Source organism: Rhipicephalus sanguineus, chromosome 5, assembly GCF_013339695.2.
Source record: "Rhipicephalus sanguineus isolate Rsan-2018 chromosome 5, BIME_Rsan_1.4, whole genome shotgun sequence".
Taxonomy (NCBI): domain Eukaryota; kingdom Metazoa; phylum Arthropoda; class Arachnida; order Ixodida; family Ixodidae; genus Rhipicephalus; species Rhipicephalus sanguineus.
Genome location: NC_051180.1, coordinates 72,237,496 through 72,261,962, shown reverse-complemented (window position 1 = coordinate 72,261,962; position 24,467 = coordinate 72,237,496). Strand labels below are relative to the sequence as shown.

General features: G+C 45.4%; 1 protein-coding gene across 1 annotated transcript in view; it reads right to left on the bottom strand.

The window, feature by feature from the left end:
• LOC119393748 (DNA-directed RNA polymerase II subunit RPB2) overlaps nt 1–24,467 on the bottom strand; it is a 208,431-nt gene that overhangs the window by 52,966 nt on the left and 130,998 nt on the right. Inside the window, exons 11-12 of the mRNA XM_037660880.2 lie at nt 13,064–13,285; nt 116–276 (exon numbers count right to left, since the gene is read on the bottom strand). Of these exons, the coding sequence (XP_037516808.1) occupies nt 116–276; nt 13,064–13,285 (383 nt within the window). The remainder of the gene's footprint in view (nt 1–115; nt 277–13,063; nt 13,286–24,467) is intronic.

Below are 24,467 nucleotides of genomic sequence, written 5' to 3'. Positions count from 1 at the left end.
TGTTGTGCAGTGTGTTCGGTGACATTCTTTTTCAATTGTAGCCATGCTCCTACTACCGCACCAGTGCACAGGACAAGTCTAAACTCAGTTGTGGGCACATCTGTTTGCAGCTTACCTAGCCCTACCCTCCATGGGTTGCCGCACAAGAATCTGGACAGGACCTCGGGCTCGAGAATGGATCTTGTCGTCCACCATATGCTTCAGCCGCTGATAGTAAGTAGGCCCCAAGAATATCTGGGCGTTCACTTTTCGGCCTGTGTGTCCGTTGAACATCACCTGGGTTAGCAAAAAAGGCACATGCGTAACTCTGGACTCATAAAATAAAATGAGCAACAGAAAAGACTACAGTACAGACCACTTATAACATAACTGGTTATGGTGCAGGACTGGCTATAACACGGCCTTTTCTGACTCCCATTTGCCCTCCCATAGAACTCCATGTACACGCAAGCTACTTACTGTGTAGTACCCCACCAAGATGACAGACCGGTTTATAACGCGACTGCCGGGAAATCCCGCCGTGAAACGAGGTAGCAAGCACGCTTCACAACAGAGGAGCACTGGCTAGGGGGAAAGTGATGAGGGCAAACCGAAGGAGGAGGAGACGCAGAATGAATGAACGAGGAGCTGAGGGAGAGAAAAGTTTGCAGCAGCAGCACGTCGTGGGCTCACGAAAGGAACAACGCTTTCCAAAAATTTTCAAGGCCTGTGCCCTCTCTGGTGACATCAGCTACCACAGTCCTACTTGGCCATTCACCTACCCTGCCACCCCCACAGTGTCCTCGTACCAGCAATTTCTGTCCTGTCGTCTCCCAGCAGCACTTTGCAGCGTGGCTAGTTCATTGTGCCTGTCGTTTCTGTGCTCATTTTTCTAATGCCCGTTTTGCGTCATGCAGGCTTCCACATGCCAAATAAATGCTGTGTGCCTATGTGTTCAAGCTAGTACAAGAGAGGAAACAAGATGCAAGTGTTTTCATTTCCAAAGGATGAAGCCCTCTACAAGAAGTGGCCGATTGCGATTACTCCCTTGAAAGGATTTAGTGTTACTAACAACAAGGTATGAAGTCATTTTTCTCTACTGTCCCCACAAATGTACGGCTTATGAGGAAGCCATGACAAGCAATGTGATCGACCTGGTTATTAGATTGTATCGTGTGGGTGAGTCATACATTTGTTGTTGTAACGCAGGTATGCACCTTACATTTGCACATGTCGTGCCTCTAGTGTACATCATCGTACACCAATTTTGGACAAGAAAGATGTGCCAAGAAAATGCGCTTGGAGGCAAAAGGTAGAAAACAGCTCGTTGTTTTCAAAGATCTTTGTATCACTGCGTTTTTTCATGGTTACTCGGTGAAACACATAGGAGACTGTGTCAGCGATGTGATTGGCTCAAGCCATTTGATTGGCTCAAGCAGCCGAAAGCGTGTTTTGGAGCAGGAAAAGATGACTTTGGAGCAGCCAAAAGTGCATTTTATAGCAGGGAAAATGCTTGTGCAGAAGTTAAAGGCTCATTGCCAAGTGGAAAAATGGAATTTCTGAGAACTAAAACAGCTAAATACGGCAGAACTCAGCAGCATTCTGTAACATTCCATGCATGTACAGCTCAGGCCACTTGCAATGTACACTCAAACCTCGATATAACGAACATGGATATAACGAATTATTGGTTATAATGAAGTAAATGAAGAATAGTCTTGTCATAGATACAGTGTCACAAATAAATGTTTATAACGAATTTTCGGATATAACGAAGTTATTTTCGTGGCAGATGTGACTGTTATAATGAGGTTTGAGTGTAAGCGCTTACAGTTCAGGACCGGCTTTATTGCGTCTTTTCTTGCTCCTGTTTATAGAACTCCACGTATACGCATATCGATTATTGCACAGCCCCTGAGATGAAAGACCAGTTATAATGCACCTAAAGAGCGAGGTAGCGAGCATGTTTCTCAATGGAGGTGCGCCGGCCGAAGAGAGAGAGTGACGAAGGAGTTACGAAGGAGGAGGGGACGTGGAGCAAACTAACGAGGAGCTGAGGGGAGAGAAAAGGAAGAAAAAGGCTGCGTCACGGGCACGCGGGCGCTCTGTGTGAGGAAGGGTTGTTTAGGCGATAGAGAAGCCTTTGCTCCGGCCACTTATCGTGCATTTTGTAAGCATAACGCACCAAATAGGGGACCGTGTCAAGTGCACAGTACTGCTCTTTGGCTTTTCGGTTTTTCTTGTCTGGAAAATAGTCACGTCATCGTACACCGTGGTTGTCGTAGAGTGCAGATATCGAGCGTGCGACCTGAATTCCACCGTCAGTGTAGGCGGTGTTCCGCTAATGTATATACTTTTTTTGCCTTTGCCACCAGCAGGCGGACTTGCAAACTTGGAAGTATAGTGTACTAGAATAATATCCTAGTGGTGCGCCTGGGAACGAGCGCGCCTGCCCGCTTGTGTTGACGCCACCATGTGCCGCCACTGCACCTTTTTCTAGCAGACCGGCCGCTGTCTCCACCACTGTGTCTGAGATTGTCCATTTTTCTAGGCGCTTATGCACAGGATTCTTTGATGACTGCAGAAAAATATTGCACTTAGTATAGTACAGTGCAAAGAAAGTTTGTGAAAACGACATCAACACACCAGTATTGACGTTGTCGTCTGCTAGCGTAAATGCCGCAGACCGGTGGATTTATTGCACTTGCAGTTCTTGACATCACCTGCAGCAGCATCTATTCGCAGTTTTTTTTTTACCCTCCATTGCACAAACCCAGCCTATCTGTGCCTGTTTTGCTTCTATGACATAATATCTAGCACAACATTTAGATCACGTGCTTATCACAAACAACACAGAAGTACGCAGCAGCGTTTGCATGGCGTTGCTATGCCAGAAGACGTAAAATTAAACAACAGCCTCGACGGATGCATTATGATGGCGGTAAAATTCCTGTACATTTTTTTAGAATAATGTATGCACAGATGGTGTTCGTTGTGGTCGCCTGCTATTTCCGTAACTTAGTGGGGCCCCTCAAGAGGATAGCGTAAGATGCATGCGCAGTGGCAACAAACACTAAAGCAAAGCTTTGTGTATGCTATTCTAAAACTACCTACTTCGCGTACAGTATCTTTGATTACAGAACCACAGCTAAACAAAATTATTCAGGCATTCCCTTACCCCATTTCACGACATGCAATGAGACTCTGTTTTTCTTTTGGCATCCTACATGAAAATGTCTGAGAAAAAAAAAAAAAGAAGTCTTCCACCGTTTTTCAAAGAACTACCCCGCTGAAAGTAGTGTCGCAAGGGATACACACGAGGCAAGCAGCTGCAAAGCGCGTCGAAACCAGCCCGAACCGGCTCGGCAACTAGAAAAATGCGCAGCAACGCCACCAGTGGAGTTTGCTTAAACCGGCCTATTGTCCCTCCCTCCTAGATGTGCCACTAGGATATTATTCTAGTAAACTATACTTGGAAGGCTTATGCAGGGTAGTCGCCGCGGCTGTTCTTCTGACTGCAAGCATAACTCGGCTTCACACGTGCTGCCCTAGGTTCAGCTCGTGAGTGCGATCTTTTTTGCGCCCGATCTCATGCTGTCTAGGGCAAGCTTCCCACGACATTACGTCAAGTTGCCAACCCGCAGCAAGGCCTAACGAGCGCTAACCGCCTCATATGTAAGGGCCGCAGATGTGCAGTTTGGTGCTGAGTCAATGAAATGCTTTGCAGTGGTTACATTCTGAGAGGGGTGACTCGTATCATCAATGAAAATGAGGGCGTGCACGTGCAACACTTGAGTCGTGGTTTGCAGTCGCCACTGCTTTGAACGTAGTGCCTGGGAAATCATAAGCATGTGAAACTTCGATTGCCATTCCGCGAGGAAGTCCGGGGCATAAACAAGGAGCTCAGATAAATTAGTCCACGACTTTATGCTGCAGTGCTTCTCCCTCTCTTTTTTTTTTTTGCGTTCGTTTTATCGGCACTGCAGGTCTGCGTACATTAACCTTTCAACATTTGCAAATTTCAGTGAATGCAAATTTAATCCCAGTCGTACGACTCGGTTCTCGGAATGGCACGACTGCCTGTTCGACACATCTTGTACATGTGCAACCTTTGAAAAATGGTATTTTGGTTATAGTGCGGACATTCACTCCTCTTGCGACTTACGTTATAAGCGGTCTATGGTGTAATAGAATGGTAGTCCAACCAGCACGGCACAAGCCTGCATTTTCTTTTATCTGCGCGTGGTTATAGCCACTGTAGCGTAATGTGTGCCCATGAGGATAGAAGTATAGATGTCACTCGCATGATTGCGCATTTCGACTCTATTTCGTTTTCGAAATATGAAAACACCATGTTTGGCGCAGCTTTGGTGCAGAATAGCGAAAATGTAGCAGGATTTGTCTTTTGGAGCAGTTTGGCACAATTAGCGCAGCTATCACATCACTGCTGTGCAAATGTCACCGGATGTCCAGCTCATGACATCATTCAGAAGTGCATGCCCATTAGTGCAAGCTTGCGTGCATACACGTTTGAGGAAGAAATGCTGCCGACTTCTAGAGTAGTACCCTACTACAAGTATACACGCTCTCATATAGACTACAAGACTTGCTTGCCAAGCGTGAACACTTTTTCTATTTCCAGGCTATTAATCATAACCTTTGCCTTCAGCATATTCATTTTTAGCTCCACTTTTATACTTTCACGGTTTACGTCACCATTTTTTGCAATGCATCACCATAATCACTGAAGGGCACTACGTCATCTGCAAATCGTAGGTTGATGAGATATTCTCTGTTAACCTTCATTCCCATTTCTGCCCTGCCCCATTGTTCAAATACTTCATCTACCAGGCACTGAACAACATTGGAGAGATTGCATCGCTTTGTCTCGCTCCTTTCTCTATTGCAATTTTATTGCTTCTGTTGTGGAGAAGCAAAGTAGCTGTGGTGTGGAGTGTCTGTAGATGTCATCTAAGGTATTTATTGCTTCAAGTACTCCTTGGTGATGCAATGGTTTTGGAAGACTGCTGATATCTCTTTTGAGTTGAATGCCTTTTCGTAGTCTACGAAAGCTACATATAGAGGTTTGCTGTACTCAGCAGATTTTTCAAATATCTGATCGATCCCGTGGCTGTGATCCATTGTAGGGTATCCCTTCCTGAAACCCACTTGCTCTCTAGGTTGACTGAAGTCTAGTGTTTCTCTTATCCTGTTAAAAATTACCTTCATAAATATTTTCTATAATATCAAAAGTAGGCTGATGGGTCTGTAGAGTATAGAGTGTCACAAGTTACTGTAATTTAAAATCCGCTCCACACTGTCTTCTCCAGCCGCTTTTCCACAGAGCATACTTCAAATGGCCTTTCTAACTTCAGTGTCTTGTTCTATACTTTGGTTTCATTTAAGCATGGATGAATTATCTGTGAACTGCGCAGTTCCGAGCAGAACTTTTCTGCTACTTCCACTATTTCATTGAAATTGCTAATAACACTGCCCTGCTTATCTTCTAGAGCATGCATTTTCGTCCTTCCTAAACAGAGTTCCCTTTTACCTGTTTTGATACTGCTGCCTCCATCTCTTTATAATTCCTTATGTCACTGACTTTCATTGTGTTGATCATGTTTCTCAGCTCAGCTAATTAAATATTACATCTCAAGTTGGTAACTTTCATTTGTTGTTGTTTCTTGATTGGGTCTTCCGTGGTTTGGGAGAGTTTCCTTACTTCTTGTCTTAGTGCTTTACCTCAAAGTTTAATAGGGGATATTCATAATGGTTGGTGCTCCGGCAACACCGGGCTTTTTCGCAATTTTTTGTCGGGCGTTGTCACGGAATCTTCTGTTAGCGGCTCCTTAAGGGGAGACACGGGTCTTTTTTTAATTTCTTTTATTAGCTGGGTGAACTGAACGAAATTTAACAAACTTATCCCATTTTTTCTGCAGATTCCAAATCTCTAATTAGATTTTTGGTAGCTGCATTAGAACAAAAGATGTGCAATCTCTAAAAGCATATTTCTTACGGGGATTTTTGGCAACTTTACTTTGTCAAACACAGAAACAAAGTATGTGGCAAGGCTGCCAGAGAGCTGGTTTAGCCGGTGATGCTAATCCGATTGTCTTTAACAAACTTTGAATGCAAAATTAATCGACGTAAATGTGAGTGAAATTTTTTTGCTGCATACTATTTCTGATAATCGAGAATTATAATTTGGTGAACAACATTATAAGAAAATAAATAGCATCACCGGCTAGACCAGCTTCCTGGCAATCTTGCCACATACTTTGTTTTTGTGTTTGACAAAGCAAAGTTGCCAAAAGTGCCCGTAAGAAATATGCTTAAATATGTGTTAGAAATTGCATATCTTTTGTTCTAATGCAGCTATTAAAAATCTACTTAGAAGTGTTGAATCTGCAGAAAAAGCTGAATAAGTGTATTAAATTTCATGCCATTCGCCGAACTTTTAAAAAACAATTTTTTAAGACCCACGTCTCCCCTTAAGGAAAGGCCCCGGAGAGGTTGAGCAGCAGTCGTTGGCGGAGCTTTAGGGCCAAGAAAATGTGGCCGTTTTCTTCGACACCCAAAGCTGAATGGTCCGAGGACCTCACTGTCCTGCCACCAATCGACGAGAACACAATATTGGAGTTCTGTGTGCTTAAAAATTCATCCGGATGGCAGCTCAGAGGCGCACTGCTTCACAAAGCCGAACAGCTGTTCTCTAGTGGCATGAGCTTCCGATCTCAAGTAGACGTTCAAGAAAAGTGTTCGTTGTAGATGAGATGTGACTGTCAAACGTCCAAGGTAACCTTGCACTCCAATGGATCTCCACTGTATTTCCCACTGCGATTATATACACGCATCATAAGCACTCGTCAGATATCGACACCACGTTGTTTATGCGCGACCTGTGCAACGCTGCGCTGCTTTCCTTGACTCATTTCTTTAGCCACAAGTATCTTTACACCCTTCGCAATACCATGTCATAGTTTTTTCGAAATAAACAAGGCATGAATGGACATGTGCATGAGCGGTGTGCCACAAACCAAACAAAAATACTGATCGCGCGTTTCAACTGTATACAAAGAGAGCAGTGATGTTACCAAGGACTTCTGATTGGGAGCAATTTTTGGAGCAGCAAAATTTCCGTTTTGGAGCACTATGGAGCAGCAATAATTTTCATCTTGGAGCACTTTGGAGCAGATAATTTTGCATCTGGGAGCACTCTGGAGCAGCAAATTTTACATCCTGGAGTGCACTACAGAAGCATTGCATTAACATTCAAGCCCCTGAATATTGTTATGGGGCTCTTATGAAGGCTCGAAATATTTCGATTCATTGAAAATCTCATGGAAAAAATCATCTCAGGAGAACTCCATACTTCACTCGCTAATGAAAAAATAAGGGCTCATGCAGTTGAGTGTTCTCTTCGGTGATTATTTTGGACACTAACAAATAAACAGAATACCGAATCAATAAAATTGCATTTTATGAAATAACACTCTAAATACATCTATGTGGTTATCAGCAGACGTGGTAGACAGACAAACGCCGCAATGTACAGCAGTGCCTCAATGCCAAAGAGCCACACTGTCCCTAATGCATTCCCCTAAGAAAACTCTAAGACGAAAGCCAGGTTCTTTTTCTTCTCGATCGACGGGTAGATCCTCCCCCTCCCTCTTTGCAAGCTTTCTGCAGCTCACCTGGTTTTGCGCTAGCTCCATGATCGGCGCACCGATCACGGAAGCAGTGTAAAGCGACGATGTCATGTGATGACGTCATCGATATATGACGATATATGACGCCATGATGACGTCACAAGTTTTGACGATCTATGACATGATCATGACGCCATCACATGATGATTATTTTTTGCATCAATCGAATGACGCCGCCGACGGTCAATTTTCGTGTTTCATAAAGCATCTAAGGCTTTTGCATTAATATTGCGGATTGAACGTTAACAGCCTGGCCGTTAACAACCTGGCCTTACATACCAAACTGTCCTCCACCATGTCACCTTCGTGCCATGCGCGAAACAGCTTCGCTTATCATCCATTTCACAGAGTGAAATGGCACCTCAATTTAAAAAAAAAATTTATTGTGACAGCAATGATATGAACACTCTCGGCGGATTTTTGCCGTCGCCGTTGCCGTAATTTTCCGTATCAAGTCCAAATTAATAACATCGCCACGCGCATTCTAGCCGCGGGTAAAAGATCGCGAACGCTGGCGACGAACGCGGCTGAAGCGGAGATTAAACTAGCCGGCCGTCTGTCTCCGTCGCACGGAGAGCGCATGAGATAACATCTTCCCGCGTGCGGGCCTGCCGTCGATTGCTCATCAAACAGAGAGGAAACGCTCCGCCCGTCTTTCGTAACGAGCACGAAGGGACGCCAGGGGAGCGGGGGGGGTGGGGGGACCGCATCGTTCGAAGGGCGCAGTCGCTTGCGCGCGCGCTATCTCGAGGCATCAGGAGACGGCTCGTAAACTTGCTGTGCTCTCAACGCTTACTTCGCGTTTAGAGAACTCAGAGCACGAAAACGCTTCGGTTCCTGGAGCGGCCATATTCCCTTAAACCAGCGTTTTGTTGAGTTACGCGAGATTGGATCCAAAAGAGTTAGCAGCTAGCCTTACCTCGTTTAACAATGCAATTTGTTGGTATCGCATTCATAACTGAGTTTATTTAACCGTCAGCTACTGACCCTCGAAAGCGAGGGGCGGACGTGTAACATGGCGTAGCTGCTTCACTGTGGGCCGCGAGAGACGGGCCTGCTACTGACAGCTGCGCATTTGCGGCTGCTCCGACCATGAGATATGCTTTTATTAATGAGATTACATTTTTAAAAAAGCAAGCAAAAATTCGAATTGGAACCCTAGCACGTGAGCTCGAAAGAGCCGGGCCTTTTAGGGGGTATTTACCACAGAGTGATTACAAACTCGGATGTGCTGGTGGAAGGAATTACGAAAAGGCTCTTCTGGATGAAGATCCATGGATAAAGTATATCTGAGGAAAAGTGTCAACGCGTTCCCACCGTTCGCGTGCTCTTCCATAAACGCAAAGCAAGGAAAATTCGATATTGTCCCATATATCTACTGCGAGCGATCCCAGATTTCATTCTGCGATGTCCGGGAACAGAAGTGACAGACATTTTAGCGGCACGCATGTAGTTATTACTGAACATTGCTTTCCTTACGTGCCGTGCGACGCTTGAAACGAGCTATCAGCAGCGTTTCTGGAACAGCGACGTCCGCCGATGAATAGCCGTCGCACTTTCTCGCTACCGATAGGTCTAGACGTCACGAGCCTCTGCGGAGAGCGCGTTTTGCTGTCGAGCCGACTTGCAGAACAGAAGCTACGTCGGCACCGTGCATGGCATTGCGGCTTACTCGGGACGCACGCGCGAGCGCTCTTTATTCAGCGGAATAATTCTTGATCCATGGTTGCGACTTCGGCAGCCTCAAGATCAAGCTGCACATGTTCTGACGCGCCGGCAGTGCGATTGCCGATGATAGACGCCCCAAACGTGAGACTTTGGCGCAGTTTGGCGCAATTTTCGTCGATATTATCAGGATGGCGCAGTAAATACAATTTGGCGCACTTTGGCGCAGGAGTGGAATCACTGAAAGAGAGCAGCCTGAGTAATGCTCTTTTACTGCAGAATGGTTGTTTATAATGCCTTGTGGTCCTAATCAATTGCGCAGATTTAGTGCGCATCCCACGGTGGCGTGGGCCCACGATCAGTGGAAAGACAAGTGCGATGATCTACTGGACAAACAGCTCCACCTACTGTATGGCTACGTAACTCTTAGCTCTGTGTTCGCAGCACACGCTGACGAAGAAAGCAAAAGAAAAATAAAAGGCGAGGGATAAGGAGTGCAAAGCGAAGGGCAGACGCGGCATGTGGACTTTGTACTTCGGCGCACACTGCCTTGCGAAGCTCACAAAGAGGTGCCTGTTGGGATCTTTGCGCCCATCGAGTCTCGTGTGGCGGCAGTGATTTTTCATGGACGTGTGCAGCAGCGTCTGTGGCACTGCCTACACATGTTTATATACGTAAATCATTGCTTTCATTGATCTGCAACACCGACAAGCTAATGTTAATCAATTATGCTCTCTCACGTCTGTGTAGCATCAGCTGTCTGTTTGAAAATGCGTATATCGTAATACTGTTCTGCAGTCTAGCTTATGTTGCAGGCGAGTAACTAAACTGCACGCAGAAATAAAAACTGAGTTAAATAGTCAACTTCGCGCCAAATTCACATTCACACAGAAGAAGAAACACAAGACAGGACGGGCGCTTCTTCTGTGTGAATGTGAATTTGGCACGAAGTTGACTATTTAATTCAGACATGTACCAACTAGCCCGACAGCGAGTTCTACTACAAACTGAGGTTGAAGAGCGCTTCTGCACGTGCTGGTCATTTCCAAACCAAAGCACAGTGCCGATCTTGTTGACGAAACAAGTTTGTATCGTAATTTTTTTTTTCTTCGTTCAGGTAACTGATAAATTCGATTAAAATTGGTGCTACCTTGTTCCCGGCATTGTCAAGGCTCCCTCGTTGCCTGAACAGCACATGAAGCATTGGGAAGTCATCGCAGAACAAAGATAGATAAACTGAAAGGCTACGATTGCGAGTGGTTTCGTTTTCGTATCCAACAAAACATGGTGGATCGAGCTTATGGGCTTTTCGACAGATGGCGCTGTACATGCTGAATATCCCCTATAACTGCTTCCGATATCGATCTAGTTATGGTTTCATTCATTCACTCTGCGTCGGTATTTTCTTCATGTTCTGAAGCATCGCATTTGTTCTTGAGGGTAATTATAAACTTGTCTGTTTTTATTCTGACAAGCACTTCTAGGTTGGCCTGTTTTTCAGTGGTTAATTTTGCTCGTACTCTTCTCAGGTTGAGGGGTATTCCTGCCCTCACTAGCCTATGATCACTACCTTTTACTTTGCTTATCACGTCTATGTCCAGTACTATGCCTAGATCTCTGCATAAAGCCAGAAAACTAGACAAAAGAAAAAGAACAACCAGGCGAACAAATTTCCCATTTTACGAATAAAATTCTACTTGTCTCTCTCTCTCTCTTTCTCATTGTCAACATAGGTGCATGTCATGATTTAATTTTTAATACTTGATAATAAATTCAGCAGCATTTTTATATTGAAACCACGCAAATTTGGTGACCGCTATATTCTAGTAAATACGGAGTATGTATGCATATACAGGGTGTGTTTTCTTTAGATAATACAGAATTTTTAATAAAAAAACCTATCACAGTCAGGCTCCTATCATTCTTGAACACAAACTCTACACTGAGGTGGAAATACTTAGCCGCAGCTAAAATGACAAGAAAGCAACTAACAAAAGCTGGTTATTTAACTTTTTAATTATTGACCTGAATGCAGTTGTTTATATGGGAAAACTGTAGTCCGTGACAAGTTATGGCATTTCTGCCTCGATACAGAGTTCATATAAGCAAATGGCAGGACCTCGACGGTCATAGTATTTTTATTTAAAAATCTGTATTGTCTAAAAAAAAAAAAACCTGTATATATACACAGTGCAATCAACTTCCAATAATATTGAAAAAAAAAAAAAAAACAGAAAATTATATAACCGACTATAGTTATATCTGGACCAGCACGTTGAAAACAGTAGAAAATTTCCGAAAAAGTCGGAATTCTTAGGGCATCTTCAGCCTTGAGGACTGTTGAAATGGTCGACTTCGAAAGCCTATATTTTTTCCGTGAGGCTTCCAACTTTGAGACCCTGCCGGAAATCCCATTGTTTGACCTCAAGAGATATCTACTTGAACTTAGTCAACGATATCTTTCCTGAACACACAAACGGGCAGAAACTCGTGTTAGAAACCGTTGCCAGGCGTTGCACAGCTGTGAGCAAGCAAGCTCTTCCACTCCTAGCTCCAGCCATTGTGATAATAGCACGACACTGGCAACCTCACAGATTTCCTACAGTGGCTGTTTGGGGCACTTGTAACGAGTTTTCATGTCATTCTCTTCAGAGTGTTTGATGTTCATTAAACTTTCAGACAAATTACTGTAGTAAGCACTTTCCTGGTCAGACTTCTATTGTATCCAATACACCACCTATAACTGTGCCATTATATAAGGTTTGCTTTTACATGAAGGCAATGGCAAAAATGAGAAATCTGAAGAATTTGATCTTTATAAGTGATATATCGTTATATCTGGCATCGCTATGAGTGATTACACTGTATGTATGTGCATGTATGTACGTGTCTTAAGTTTTTCTTTAGTTGCAACACTTTCTTAACACACATTTAAAATTTTCATGAAAACATAAGCAACACAGTCACTAATTATGTCAATTATATTTTATCCACTTTGGGGCACATGTTTACATAAAAAAAGTTGTAGAAAACTGGCGTTAAACCACATACAGGAGAACAACAAAAGTTGAATATTGAATCAAACATAGAAAATAAAGATGCATCAACTGAAATACAGTACTTCCATGGGGATAACAGTTGTCATTTGGTTTCAAAGTTTGTGCAGTTTCCTGAAGAAAAAGCGACTCCACATAAGAGCAATGGCTCAAATTGCTTTCAACTATGAGGTCAGCTGTGCTGTCCCAGCATATCCCAGCTTGCTTTTACCAACAACTTCGGCCCGTATCTGTATCGATGGGTGTGCAGCTAAAAATGTCAGAGGAGGGCAAGTGCCCTAAATGCCCTCACTGCTCTCTGGTACAAAGTGGTGCTTGGACGCAAAGTGCTTAGAGCTAGACACCTATGCGATGCCGGCATGAAATCATCGCATAAGGAACTTTCACTGCAGAGAACCTACCGTGCATCACGGTTGCACGTGACAATCTTTGCTGTAGAATCAAGGAATATGTACTAATAAAAACCCATTCATTACATAACTGTTACACTAAAAGAGAAGTTCAGCTCAGTTACTGGATTTGTTAGTGTACTGCTGACACTGAGCTACTGCTACTCCACAAACTCGCATGCTGTTCCAACCACTTGGGTGATTCTTGCTTCTAAAATTTTAGGCAACTAACTGACTCAAGAAATTGAAAGATAACAGTCATTACCTCATTTCCTCTTAGATGGTAACCATACTCTTGAAGGAGGTTGGAGATCTTCTGCACGTTGACAGAGTCATTAAAAGGAGTAGCGTCTCCAATTTCACCCTTGTTGGCCGAGACCTTGCCTTGCAGGCACTCAATAAGATGGCCAATGGTCATACGAGAAGGGATGGCGTGGGGATTAATGATGATATCTGGTGTTAGTCCTTCTGCTGTAAAAGGCATGTCCTGAAAACAGAAAGCCAACCATTAGTCATTACAAGCATGTCTCGATTTTATGCCCCATTTTGCAGATTGAGTTGCGTTATCATACACCAATTATGCCCTAAAAGAGAAAGTGGATCACTGCTCCTGCTTCAACTTTACCGATTACATAGTGAAAAACAGCTCGACGTAGACACAGACTAGGAAGTACACAGGACCAGCGCTGAGAAGCGCTAGGAAGTACACAGGCAGTGCTGGTCCTTTGTACTTCCTAGTTTGTGTCTACATCGAGCTGTTTTTCACTACGGATATGTACCAACTAGCTCGCATAATTTCGCTCATAATTTACCGATTAGCACTGCCATTTCTGTTTTGGCACCCAAACAATGTTCTGTGGTGCAGCTAAAACTCAATTTAAGGGGGGGACACGGGGATCCTTTGTAACTTTTTGGTTTCTTGGCCTAGGTTGATGAAATTTGGCACACATACTACAAATCTTAAAAAGACAAATGTAAATTTTCGAACATATCTTCACTAGTTTTTATTTTATAAAAATTCACAAGTTCCTTGCTCGTGGAAAGCCTGGCACAGTGATGAAACATGCTAGGAAGCTGGAACTACTTTGTATCTTTGCTCACATACTGTTTGTACTTAAAGACACTTTTAAACTTTTTTTACAGCCCTAATAATTTCCTGCTGAACATTACATGCAAATGCTTGTGTCTCAGCTAATTGTGCCAATCAGGAATTATGAAATAAAAGAATGAAAGCCTAAACAAAAATTCCAAGACTGTGTTGAAGTACAGTGCAGTCTATGGATTACAATAAAATAAACAGCATAAAAATCGGTCCAGCCACAGTTGTACTTTGCTTTTCTCAAGCGAAGTGGCAGGCACGAACACTCCTTTGAGAAAATGGACAACAAAGTTTTGGTTGCAGTTGACCCTATGCTAAAGTGTGCAAGGACAGTAATAATTGGTGTACTTGCCAGGAGGCAATCTTTTGGGCCTCTACTTTTTAATTTGGCCTTATTTAGAAGTTTATTACCCTCTATCATTTACCGCAGATGCTTTTGTGCAGCCCCCTGGAACGCAAGTGCACCAAGCTGCATGTAAACATTGGACATGTTGGACTGTATCGCTACTTTTGTGCCTGCGGAACGTGTCGTCAGGCGGCCTAAATAGTGGTGTATTAGTTTGGTGTAGGTTTGAGATCACCCCTGTCCACTACTAATGCCTAAAGATTCATTATCTTGTACGATAAACCACACCCACGCCGTAGAGCCGACGCCTTCTCGGCAGTCGGAAGCTGATGGCAACTTCGCACTGAACTATATACCAGAACACAGCGAATTCCATGCGCATCGCCATATTTGCATCGCGCGTCGCGCCATCTATTGCACACGCGATGAAACAACACGCGCGGGCTGCCACGCCAGCAGACGCTACACAGAGCAAACGTGAAACTTCCGAAACTCAGCCCGTCGGAGAGCGTGTTTCGCGTCTTTTCTAGCCTGGACATTTTCGCTGATTTTATTGGAACACCAAGAACATCTTCCTCCTAAAAGTCCACAATGTATACAGTACGTGCTGAGTGTGCTGCGGAAGCAACCTCGTCAGATACGTACACTGTTACATTTGTAAAAAAAAACGTTCTCGCTGTAGTACGCGTGAATCGTAATTGCAGTGCAGCTCGCGAAAGAGTGAAACGATGTTTTGTTGCCCCATATTACAAGTTGTGCACAAAGTTTTGTGAAAGCTCATTATTTCAGCATGCATCGCGTAATAATTAAGAGTACGCTTTACGGGTAGTTTCGCGGAACGTAATTTTTGTTTCACGGGCGCTCTTACAATAATGCGTCTTGCTCACAAAAGCGTGCTATCAGAGAGTATAACCTGAAGTATCGTTCAGCGATCCCTTTTGGAAGCTACCTGCGCTATTTTATTCTTGTAATGATGGTGCTTTACAAGTGAAACTGTGCTACTCTTAGTTAAGCCGGTTAGCTACGCCTGCGACGTAAAGGACACTGGCGCGAGTACTGTTTACTTACGTGCCAATATATGTATTATGTGCAGCTGGATGCCTCGTGTCCAAATAAATTTGGGGACATCAAACACTGAAATGGAAGCACGAAATTCTGGCCAGCTGTTAAGGAGCACCGTGCCATTTATTACCTTTTGAAGACGAAATCTCGAAGGCGTGGATGCCATCAAAAGCACTAAAGCTTAATACTACGTTGAAAGTGGCAAAGCATGCTGATTGCTTGTGCTTGAAAGCACTACCTTGCACTAGATTTTCGTCAAAGGAAACGCTCAAAGGTATGAAGTGCACCCCCATACAAAGCTCACGCCTGCCTTCAACGCAGCTGCATGTCACGCAAATTAGGTTCGCAAAATGAAATAGGTGGGCATCACACTGCAGAATACACGCTGTTAGTGTACTTACTCGCGCATTTTCACTCGGCTCCTAGTTTTTTTGCTTGAATCACAGTTATCCACTCGCGGCGAAGCTGAAAACACCGCACCGGCACTATTTCCGTGGCGCGTCGTAATCGTCGCAGACAACGCTAATATCCTCTTGTTGCACAGCTTGTTTTGGCATCCAAAGACGACGCAGTAGTGCCCAGACGAGCTCTTATACGCTGAAGCGGCGTGAACGGGCACTTTTTCGCACTTTAAAGCCTCAGAACTGCAGCTTGCCCTGTTTACTTGGTGCAGCCCGCGCGCGCCTTGGCAGCCCCGGTCAGCCCGGCGTCTGCGTGCGAGAGTATCCGCTCGGCTCGCCAGCAGCCTGGGTGCGAGACAGGCGTGCTCTGGTGTATACCGCAGACGCATTTTCTCACATTATTAACTTTTCTAAGTGAAACGAGAACGCTCTTCTGATAGTGGGGACATTAGACGCCCGTTTTATCGAAACGGGACCAGGAATGCGTGCGCACGAAGCTCGGGGCTCAGCGGAGCGGCGCGAGAGCAAGCGTCGGCAGATCATCTCCGAAGTAAAGCCGGTGAAGCGGCACTCGCGCGTCATCTCATAAGTAGGCAGCGTTTTGATGATAAAGCGCTATGATTTACATCGCTGTCGCTTTATTACCGTCCCGGCAAGGGATTGGGGCGTACCGACAACCCAGTCGGTACGCCCCAATCTAATCACTGGCTTGCCCGATCTATGAGATACCGTCCCCCGTTTTCCTCCGTACGAAACTAAAGAGGTTTGCACTGTGCCTCCCGTACACGTGTCACCTTTCGAACAGTGGCGATTCATGTGCTTACGCTCTAAGAAAAATTCGAGTATTTGGGGAGTATTTCTGCCACACAACAATAATCGTCATCTGGTTTGCTCGCGTTTCCTTTCTTGAAAACTCTGCTCTCGTCACTTTCCTATTAAGAATGCTATGTCACGCTGATAACGCGCGCGCCGTTCGTGACCGGGAAGTTCCAGGACCGCGTTGATAACGCGAGGAAAGTACGCGCGGTGGATGACAATTATTGTTGTGTGGCAGAAATACTCCCCAAATACTCGATTTTTTCTTAGAGTATACGGCCGCGGAGTAATCAAGCAGCGAGCACTCCGCTTGTAAACGCAGCGACCATCGCCGTGGCAACAACCAATAGAAAAGCGCCTCTCAACGGTGTCGCGCACTCCGCCAATACGAGCGCCGCGCATTGGCGGAGCGCTGTGCACATTGCAAGGTTCGCGAGAAGGCCCACTGATTTTTTTTGCTTGCGCTTTTTCTATGCGGTGATAGTAAGCGAGAAGGGCAGGAACGGAAAGGCGGAACTTTGAGCTTTGAAACAATGCCAAGATGGCGGTGCTCGGTGGCAGGAAACTCGAGACACGATGTCGCGAATTGCGCTGCGTTTTAGCGCAATTTCGGGCTTCTTTTTCACCGACCTCACTTGCAAAATTATTTTTTTCGGGAACTTAGAGTGCATTTTCAGCGTAATCGTTTAGATAATGTGTAAACAAGAGACCACAGATGCCAAAACCAATGTTTTCCAAAAAAGTTATTTTTTGGGCTATTTTCACGATTTGATCACTGCCTCCCCCTTAATGAAACCAGATTTTATGAAGTTTCCAATCTAATGAAAAAATTTTCATTCTCCAGCAGGTGGGCCATTGGTTTCAATTTTGTCATAAACCCAAATTAACAAGACTAACTTAGCACCAAACCCAATTTAATGAAGAGTTTCGAGAAATAACTCAGTGAAAAAGTGATGCTTCTCTTCCAATTTTGACGCAGATGGGCTTTTCTTTGAGTGTGCGCTCTATAATGCTATCTCGTTAAAACATCTTGGCGCCCTAGTCACAGCCCTAGGTTCATTTTGATGAGACTGCATGCAGCACCCATGCACAGAACAGACTCGGCAGTCGTAGGGCACTTTCGTACCAGATCGTGCTGGGGACGGTGGTAGTTGCTTTCGTTATTGAATGGTTTACGAGACGGATAGCACTAATCATCTCCTCGCAACTTTCTTGCTTGGCCTGTTCGCTGAATCAGTGTTCGTTATCCACGTCTTAGCACATCAGCGGCCTGAGCTGCACGTGACCGTCTACATGGCCCGCATTGCGCGGACATGGAGCTACCAATGTCTGGGCAGCCCTCAGAAGCCGACCTCGCGGACTTTTCCCATGTGCAGGCGTGGCTGGCGACAAAAACAATGACGCAATAGCTTTCAAGTGTCACCACGTTACATTAGATTTCAAAGGACCGAAAAACCTTTCTTGAATTTACGAACTTCCCGATTTAACAAAAAAATTTGAGCTTGGCCATCACTTCGTTTCATTGAGTTTCAATTGTTTTACATATAAAACACAATTTTTGTTTCTTCAAACCTAGGAAAATATGCATTCATTTTGATGCCTATAAACATGCCTGTTCAAAATTTGTGGTAAGGATAGACAGAACTTTATAAACAATGTAAAGCATCTGTATACCCCAGTAATTATGCAATGGCACGCCCAGCTCCAAAGACCACCTCACAGAATGTATTAAACTAGAACTTCAATTTAATAGGTTCTCTTGCAACCCAAGGAGGTGTCAGTGTAGTGACTGAAATGCTTCCCCACAAGACACTGAATGCTGGCCCGCAAAGCAGCAGCCAGACAGTCGCATCAGACCGCCCAGCAGAATTTCGAAGACCGTCCCCAGACAGCTGAAGCAGAAAAAACAGTCTAAAACAAAAGTGCTTCGGCACCGCGCGTCTGGTATGGAATGGGTGAAACACGAAAATTCCGCACCCCGGGCTGGTGTCGGATGACGGCAGAGCCAAGAGCGGCAGCGGGAGGAGAGCCTCGCTCAAGCTCGGTGCCCACAGGGACGAAGCGGCCCACAACTTTGCGCGAGGCCAAGCGTCGACATCACCAACTCCGCCGGTCACAGCCGTCGTCGCCATTAATTGGGAGCATCAGACCACCACTCGAAAACCACGGGGCAATGGACATCGAACATCGCCGCATTGTGTCGGATGATGGACGATAAGCTGTGAGCTATTGTTTTTTGATGTGCCGTCCTATTCTTTAAATTTACAAGTTTCATTTTCTGTAAATTGAGTTGCTTTATTTTTTTCCTGTCACTTGCTGTCTGTATGAATTGTCATATGTTCATTATCAATGGTCAATTATACGCTTGAATTGTGTATTTGCATATGGTGTCTCGTGTCCATTCTCTTCGCGTAGCACACCTGCAGGCGTGACACAAAAGTACCTCACAAAAACTGGCGTCCGTGACAGGACATTGCTCTCCTCAAGACCTTATAGAGCATTACCTTGCGGGTGTGTGTCGGCTGAGAATGCACCTCGAGAGATTACTGGAACTTGGCAAGGAATTAGGCATATCGAGCCCAGGCCTAAGGACCTGGGCAGATGAGGAGCGGGCGAAAGCAAGAGGCCAGCGTACAGCCGATCGCGATGCAGCTAAAGAGGCAGAGGAGATTGCTAGAGCTCGCTTACAAGAAGAAAAGACAGTTCTTGAACTTAAGCTAAAGTTGCATGAACAGCAGGCAAGATTAGCTCCCGCAACTGTTAGTGATCCGTCAGCAAGCACTATTTCGAGTTCTAGTCGGTGCAGGGTTACCAAAGCCCACACAAGCTCATTCGCCCGTTCAATGAGGGAAGAGACGAGTTGGATGCGTATATCCAGCGATTTGAGAGAGTAGCCAATAGTCAAGGATGGCCAGCTGATAAATGGGCGTTATCTCTCAGTTTGTGCTTAGGAGTACACTGATTTGAATGGCGGCTGACGACGCCATTCAACAAGCAAACCCTACTACAGCGTTTTCGTTATACCGAGGAAGGGTACAGGGCGAAGTTCCGAAATTCGAGAGCTGAGAACTCCAAAACAGGGAGACAGTTTGCTGCTCGGCTTGCCGGATACTTCGACCACCGGCCGCAAATGGCAAAGACTGAGTGTACCTACGAGGACCTCCGAGATATTATCATATCGGAACGGTTTCGTCGGCGATGACACGAGAAGCTGGCAGTATTTTTGAAAGAAAGAGGCTGCAGAGGCCTGCATAAGCTTGCAGAGACTGCGGACCATTACCTCGAAGCACAGGGTCTGATCAACCTTGGAAAAGGCAAAGAGGATAGGAAACCGGGAAAGTTTTCAGTGCAATCGAGAGTACCAGACGGACAGAATGCAAAGGGAAAGGTTCACTGTTTTCTTCGCAACAAGTTGGGGCATAGAGCGGCCAATTGTTGGTCGAAAACGAGACCAAATAATTCAAAGGGGCCTATGTGCTCGAAATATCGCAAGGGTGGTCACAAAGAGGACACCTGTCCTTATGACGCGGGCAAAGGTGGCCAGGCCTCGTGCAGTAAAACTGCCGAGAGCAGCTTGAGAGCTTTTGAGACAGGGGGCACCTCCCCCAGTGGCACTTCCATTGAGAAGAGCGATGAAAAGAGCACCAAATTGCAAGTGAGCGTGCTTGAGGGACAAGGTGTAACCATGGTCTCTCAATACTTTTACTGGTCATGAAACTCCAGTGCAACTCAATGGGAGAGTTTCATATACTGCCCACACTTTCCGTGCCGTGGCGCTGGCATAGCTAGAAGGGGGACGAGAAAGCCGGCTGCTGCTGGCCGCCATTAGCAGAGTGTGGGCGCAGAGTGGTGTTGTTTGTGCTGGTTGCACCCCCCCCCCTTTTTTTTTTCGCAGTCACCTCGTCGTGAAAGCGATGCCCAACACCTGCTGTGTGCCGGGCTGTTGCTCGGGATACAAGGGCACCGTCGAAAAAGTCTTCCTGTTCTGTTTACCAGCCAAAGCAGAACAACGCGAGAGGTGGAAACGTGCAATCCCGCGACAGGAGACTGTCACATTTTCACTTGACTCCAAGTATGCTCGCGTGTGCGAAAAACATTTCGATGTAAGTGACATTGTATGTGCGGACGTGTGCACAGTGAATGGAAACATCGTTTCACTGCCTCGAGATCGACCAAGACTGGTGGAAGACACCGTGCCTTAAATTGTGTGTGTAGTGTATGCGAGTGTGTTTGGAGTTTTATGTGAAGTGCGGTGTTCGGAGCGTGTGCATTTGCTTTCTGGATAATGATAGAACCTAAATAGTGATGCCATGGGCCAAAATGTAATATTTTGTTTTACTTTTATAGTGCTGTTTGCTGGTGCTGTCGCTGAATCGAGAAAATTTATAAGAAGATTCAAAAAGAGTAATGCAGTTTCATGTATAAATGATCAGTTTAAGCTGAATAACTGGGTTGGTGGAAGCTCCGGGTTGATTTCGATTTGCGCTGTTGCTTACATAGAAGGAACAGGGTGGCTAACTGGAATGTTAACTTAGAACTTGTGAAAAAAAAAAGAGCCACATATATTAGAACTTGGCAGTGTTATGAAATCTGCATGTGTAAAATCAAAACCTTTCGCTTGAAAATCGCATAGTGCCTATATCTAATAAAAGCAGCTCACAGCAGTTTCACCTCATTATTTTTTTAATCTTGAAAATGAAAAGCTTAAATTATGACACCAAAGAAAAAAAAAGGAAAACAACACGAGCATCTCTCTTCGTTCTGTGGTATCTCAATCTGCGCTTTTGATTTTTAAAGCTACGTTTCACTAACGATATCCCTCAAGAGGTACTTCAAAGCTAATAATGCTAAGTTAGCCTGATGTTCAGGCTTGTTTATTGGCGCGCAAACTTCTATTTGCAGCTTCGTGATGCTCTATAAAGTGACAATTAGTCCGAAAATGAGCATTACGTGCAGCCAGAGCACAGCTACTCCACAACCTGTAGTGCAAAATATCTTAACTTGTCAGTCATCTAGAACCAGTCACAGTGTTCGGTTTAAGCCCGAAAGCGGCTATGCAGGAATCGAGAAATGTAGGAACTTCATGAACACATGCGTCACTTGACAGACACCCTCAGTCAAAACATTGCCAGCAATCAATGACTTGGGCAATTTGACAACGCTCATCATGTACCATATTGACAATACTAATCACTGCTATGATTTGTTAGCGAGAACACAGAGAAGGAAAATATCTCAAGAAGTGTATTTGACGGCAAACGCTTCCGCGAAGGTGCAACTGTCCTACCAATTGTGGCAGATCAATGCCCTTCTGCTTACGGTGGCGCCTCTGGTGGCCACTTTTGTCCCTATATGAAACTTTCACGGGAGTTTCATGACCAGTAAAAAGTATTGAGGGTCCATGGTGTAACCGTGCTGCGGAACACTGGGTGTAATTCAGTTATAGTTAGGCAATCATTGGTGCCGGGAGAGAAACTAACTGGAAAGAGCCATGTCATTACTTTACTAGACCGGTCGGTCATGCATCTGCCTGAGGCTGAAGTAAACCTCAGCTCCCCATTTCTTGCCGGCAGAGAGAAGGTGACATGCATGGAGAATCCACCTTATGATGTGGCTGTGGGAAATGCCAAGGGCGCGAGATGCTTCTGCTCCTGACCCTGACTGGAAGAGGCCGCATAATTCTTTGGAGATAAAGTGCACACTCCAGAGGGACGAGGTGGCTGGGCGCCACAACCAACCGAACTCGAGGTTGGTGGGCACCTGCGATGTCGCTGCCAAGAAAAGCAGCAACGAAACACCAGTTGCTGTCGTCACAGGAACAGCTTCGCAGACATCGAATCCTTTGCTCGTGGCACCAATCAATCACTGGCAACTAACCCTGTCTGATCTGAAAGATCACTTTGAAGATCATCCACACTGCTTTGAAGATCAGCCGAAATTGAGTTCGTTCTGGTGAAGGGTATTCTCTTCAGGAGATATAAACTGCCATTGAAAAAGAGATGGAACAGCTTGTTGTGCCCGCCCCACTGCGCGAGTTTGTTTTGAAGATTCATCAGGGGACCAAGAGGACGGCCAACCGAGTGCTTGAGGAATTTTATTGGCCTGGTGTACAATCCAACGTCACTCGTTTTGTAAAATCCTGTGACATCTGCCAGAGGAGTGTCCCAAAACATTTGGTTGGTCGTGTGTGACTTGGAAGCATGCCGATAGTAGAGACTCCTTTCCACCGAGTTGCTATTGACACTGTCGGTCCGTTGTCGTCAACTTCCGAAAAAGGAAACCGATACGTCCTTACCTTGGTTGATTACGCGACCCGTTACCCGGATGCCGTCGCTTTGCATTGACAGCATTGAGACAGAGAAGGTCGCCGAGGCCCTTCTTGAGACGTTCTCTCGCGTGGGGATTCCCAGAGAAATCATCAGTGACCGGGGAACCTTGTTCATGTCACAGGTTATGAAGGAACTGAGCCGGCTGCTCTCTTTCGAGCAAATCCTGACTACCCCTTACCACCCCATGGCTAATGGACTTGTGGAGCAATTTAACACGACACTGAAGCAGATGACCCGTCGAATGTGCCAAGAAAGCCCGAGGAATTGGGACCGATATCTGGCCCCATTGCTGCTTGCATACCGAGAGGTACTGCAGAGCAGCATGGGGTTTGCGCCGTTCGACTTGCAGTATGGCCGTTATGTCCGGGGACCAATGGCCATTTAAAAGGAACTGTGGACAAGGAATCACGCCGACAGCGAAGCTATGACCTCGTATGGCTACGTGATGCTATTACGCCAGCGTCTGAAGGACACCTGCCGAACTGCAGAGGAAGAGCTAAAGAAGGCGAAGATCGCACAAAAACAGTACTACGACAGGAAGGCCAAACCACGCCAGCTGTCTGTAAAGAGACAAAGTTCTCCTCCTGCTGCAATCTGACGCAAACAAGCTTATTCTGATGTGGAAGGGTCCGTTCAAAGTTCTCGAAAGGTGCAACTAGGTGGATTACATCACTGACCTTGGAACGCGTACCAGCCTGTTCCACATCAATATGCTCAAGAAATATGAGGAAAGGTCCACGGGAGCTCCCAAGCACAGCCAGGCTTCAGTGGCACTGGAAGGTGAATCTTGCAAAGACTGCAATCTTTTTCTTTTTTTTTTTTTGCAGCTTCAGCAGCAAGGAACATTTAGAGATGTCCAACTACCGGAGGAGATGACTGAACAGCAAAAGTCGCAGGTCACCGATCTGCTAGAGGCTTACCGGGGTGCACTGAATGACGTTCCCGGAAAGATGCACCTTGTACAGTGCAGGCTCCGGACTACGACCGAGGCACCACTTCAAGCGAAACAATATCCAATACCCTTCGCTATTCAGGAAACAGTGCAAAAAGAAGTAGAAGAGGTGCTCCAACAAGAAACAATTGAGCGCTCAGATTCACCTTACCAGTCACCTGTGGTGGTCATAAAGAAAAAGGATGGGGCCATGCGCCTTTAAAATGACTTTCACCAACTAAACCAAGTCCTCATTTCCGACAATGAACCGATTCCCTGGGTGGACATGATCTTCGCAAAACTTTGAAGTTGCCACTACTTTTCAGAATTTGATTTCTTCAAAGGGTACTGGCAGGTGCCAATGGACGACTCAAAGGGAATAACAGCTATTGCTTGCGCTTGCGTACTTTACCATTTTCGATTTATGCCCTTCGGCATTAAGACAGCACCAGCCATCTTCACAAGGCTGATGAGAGAGCTTGTGGAAGACCTACCCAACATATACCACTATTTCGATGATGTCCTCATCGCAATAGAGACTTGGAAGGGACATGTGATCGTTCTACAGTCATTTCTTGAATGCGTGGAACACGCCGGTTTGATGGTACGACCAACAAACAGCCAAGTTGGCTTCACTTCTGTAAAGTTCCTCGGACACATCGTCGGGCATGACCTCCTGCAACCG